Here is a 4,174-nt window from a genome sequence, read left to right as displayed (position 1 = left end):
GGCAACACTAACACCAAAGGTCATGGCTAAAACAGGCATCAATGACACCATGAACCCCGACACTCTCACCAAAGATCATGGCTAAAACAGGCATCAATGACACCATGAATCTCGACTCCAGCAAGGGCCAGAGAATACAGCCTAATAGACACTCTGAGCCTCGACTTCGACAAAAGATGTAGGATCCCGTCAACGCCACGGAAAATCTGAACTTTTGTTATTTGAATCAAATAATTAATAATAATAATAATTTTTTTGCCTCTTGCAAGGAAGGGGATCTTGTGTTTACATTTTTGAGCCCCTGCCAAGACTCGTCTAAAAAGTGGGTCGTTGACAGCAACGGTAAATAAGGTAATGAGAAGTTGTACGATTAAAATTTTGCTAGTAAGCTTTTCAATATTCATAGCCAGGGCAAACCAATCTACAAAAGGCCGCCAGCCTAAGCAACATTCAATAATCGGGCCACTGATCAACCAACGTCTCCTCCGGATCTCCTCGCAGCCCTCCAGATTCGTCCTCGTACTCAACCTAACATATTTCATCTCCACATTTCTCACACATTCTCCCCCGAGTCTTCCAATATCACTCTCTCCTCCAAACGGATGGTGGTGTGCGAAAATCGGCGGCTGGCTGGTGATACACTTCCTCTGCTCCCTCTTCCTCTGTCATCTGTCACGTGCTGCGCACATGCATGTATATAGCTTCTTCACCGCCCTTAGGGCACCATCATTCCTTACAACATATACAAATAGACCCACTTTCCACTTCCACAGCTTATCCAGGCAGTGACATCATCCGTCGTCGCAACTATCTTCTCCTTCTCCCTTACTCCACCAAGACCACCATCCTCAGAAGGGGGGCTTGATGGAATCTGTTCAGTTTCGACAGCGAGTCCTCCATCGAGTGACTCTTGAGGAGTGGACGATGGAACGAGGGCCGTTGTAGGCTGCATGGCAAAACCATCCCCAGCACACCAATCGCCCATTTCGACGTCCCAGACACGACTCCACTTCTTGATTCCGAACTTGTGCAACAACCTCCTGGCTCCGCGTTGGCTTACTTCGCATGCGACGGTGCAGAGCGCACCCCCTGAAGCGCGGTGGTAGACTCGCGTGTGCGGTTCATGCGTCTCGCCCAATGCATCGAGAGGGCCGAACGGATGGGCACGGAGATGACCGGGCATTGGGACTGTTGGGTCATTTGGATCTGCGAGGAGGATGTTGTGTCTCCCAATAGAGGACTCGGTATCAGCAGGCTGTCTCGGAAATCCTGCACCGCAATATCCCAGCCAAAGGATATCCCAGTTCTCGGGATCACCGTATGGAGATATCTTCGGATCACGATGCTGGACATCCATCATTGCGGCGGGCAGGGAGACGGAATGCAGTTCTTTGGAGATAGGATTTAGGTAGGAGGAGTTATGGATGCTGTTTTCTGCTACTCGCGGTTCTGTGTTACGTCAATGGAGTAGTGGGATATATCTTTTGAAGTTGCAGGGTCGTCTGATAACCAGCGGGAGCTGAGGGCAAAGGCTTGGAGTTGAGGTCGCAACCGGATATCCCAGTCTACGTCGTCTTCGAAGATCAAAACTGTGGAGAGGTTCTGGAATACTACCCTATTCTTGGATTAGCATCTCAGCCAAGTTTTCATTGAGGCGGCGGACTCACTGTTTCAGAGCATTCATATCTGATCTCCAGCTCCCCTTGATTCCTTTGTCCAGTTTTAGGCTTTCTGTCTGACCACCAGGCGGTAGCGCATCTTCCAGTATGCTTTCTCTTCGCGCTCCCATCACGAACTCGACGTTCATATTGCTGATTGCTGCAGCAAGGATGACGGCATCTCGACGATCGGTTCGCTCCGACATATTAATAACGAGAAGTTTTTGGAACTGCAACTTCTTTAGCAATCATCCTCAAAATAATCCCCACCTCCTCGGTTATTATTTGTCATATTTCCCTCGACATATGACCATCTGAGAGCTCCAGCTGAGCTGGAGCTCACCAATGCCCCGCATGGCCAAGATCAGAACAGCAACGAAACTCACCAACTAACCCCAAGCGTCTCATTCAACACTGCCTTCAAGCTCTCGTCAATCACCTCCCCTTTCTTCCAAACTTCTCTTTCCACGGCCGCGGCATACCACCCATAAACACAGCATAGTACGCCGAACTCAGAACTGCGACCGAGGCCAGAACCCGAGGTCTGAGACCCACCGATTGAAGGCCATTAACACCATTATTTCTCCATTCTCAGCCCCAAACGTTACGCTCAATACAATCACAACTCACTGGGCGGGAAAAGAGCTACAGAAGGGGCTGGAGGCAAAGATCAGGAAGATGAGAAAGCAGAGAGGGAGAAGTGGTACGGACATGGCATGGCAAGTGCACGTAAATGATGGTTACGCAAGCCTCCACTTTGCGAGCAGGAAGGGAAGGGAAGATAAGATAGAATATAGGCTGAAAGAGGGGACAAGGACGGACACGTCTCCATTTTGCATGCCGAGCTTTCCGTAAATACTGTACACGGACTGGGCATTCTTTCGGGATTTGAGAAAGCCATTTGGATATTTTTAATTGAGATGCGACAGAGGCTGTTGCATGGGTAATCGCGGGCAATTCGGACCGTGTAAATATTTGGAGGGGGTGGTGCGTCGCTGCAGGGGAGGAAAATGGTTTTGCCGAGGAGGTTAATGAGGGGTGAGGTGAGATAGGGGGTGGAGCACGTGACCAGATGAGCTGGCACGTGTGATTGGAAAGGTTAAAAAGGACGTAACGTTTCCATTCCTGCACGTTCGGGCCCTTTAATAGGCTCGAACGAGCTTACGTGATTCCACGTGTAATTAGATTACGTATAAAAGCATGATCAGAAATTATATTCTCCCCTACTTAAAAGCAAACTTACTCCTGAAGTTCATATAAAAAGAGAGAATATTAAAACTATTTACTATAATTCTGTATTAATCGAATCCCTTTTTATAAAAGAAAATTATAAGGCTCCTTAAATAGCTTCCTTTTATCCCAAGGTTCTTTTATCCGAGAGAGTTCTTGCTATTACTTCTTTTATATACTAAACCGGATAAAAAGAGTCTATTTTCATATATTTTGGATTTATATTATACTTGTGCCTTTCTTTTCTGGCTCTTGCCAGATTCATTTAAGTATAACCAAGGTTCGTTTATATTAGGAAGATTTATTTAAGTATATTCTAAGTAGTTCTGTCTTAGTAATTTCTATTAAATAAGCTAATTAGAGCTCTAGAAATTCGCCTAAGCAAGTATAAGAAAGCCTCTTTTACTTATTTATAATTTTCCCTTCTTTTTATTAATAACCTCTATACTACTAATTTAAGTCTTTATATTTCAATTACTTTATAAGTTTTCTAAGATTCTTTATATACTATTTCCTTTTTCCTTAAACTATTTCCTAATTTAATTACTTACTTGTATTTACTTCTTATTTTCTTCTCTTTTCCCTTTTAGCTTCTAGCTTTTAGCTTTATATATAAGTTAGTACTATAAAGCTTCTTTATTTTTTTCTTATTCTCTTAGTTTATATCTATATTACTTTTATGGCTAATATAAATATTACTTCTAGTAATTATACTATAGGTTTTAGAGATAATAGTTCTAGTAATAAAGGCAAGTTTCCTTATTATCCTAGTATAATTAGTAAATATAAGGGTTCTATAAGTTATATATTCTAGTTTCTTATTTAGAACTAATTTTATATAAAAAAAAAGCTAAGCTAGTAAGAAATTAAGATTAAGATTATTTTTTAAATAATTTATTTAAAGGCTTCTTACTAGCTTTATATAAATATCCAAGTTTATTAAGAACTTAGCTAGTATAAGAAGAAGTTAATTAATTTCCGTAATTATTTCTTTATACCTAAAGCTAGTTTTCTTTAGATTATGAGACTAGTAAATAATTAAAAGTATACTTAATATAAGAGAGAATCTAGCCTATTTTCCTAATATATTTCTTTTTACGAGTTCTTAAGTAATAAGATTCCTAATTCTTTTACTATTTTTTTTTTTCTATTTAGTAACTTTTATATTAATTATTATTAAAATAGCTAAGGTTCTTTATATTCTCTTTATCCGGGCAGAAATATATTTCTCTCTTTAATTTTTTCTTTAGTTTAGGCTAAGTTCTGGCTCTAGCTTCTATTTCTCC

At 41.4% G+C, this 4,174-nt stretch overlaps 1 protein-coding gene across 1 annotated transcript; it reads right to left on the bottom strand.

Moving 5' to 3' along the window:
* Positions 1-491: 491 nt before the first annotated feature.
* On the bottom strand, positions 492-1,894 carry K444DRAFT_493026 (glycosyltransferase family 25 protein; the record flags this gene model as incomplete). Its single annotated transcript, XM_024873231.1, has 4 exons — positions 492-650; positions 932-1,427; positions 1,511-1,615; positions 1,668-1,894. Coding segments are annotated over 4 exons (987 nt in total), but the record flags the coding sequence as incomplete, so codon positions are not given.
* Positions 1,895-4,174: the final 2,280 nt, after the last annotated feature.

This window comes from Hyaloscypha bicolor (assembly GCF_002865645.1).
Source record: "Hyaloscypha bicolor E unplaced genomic scaffold K444scaffold_129, whole genome shotgun sequence".
Classification (NCBI taxonomy): Eukaryota; Fungi; Ascomycota; class Leotiomycetes; order Helotiales; family Hyaloscyphaceae; genus Hyaloscypha; species Hyaloscypha bicolor.
This window is presented reverse-complemented; position numbering and strand designations above follow the sequence as displayed.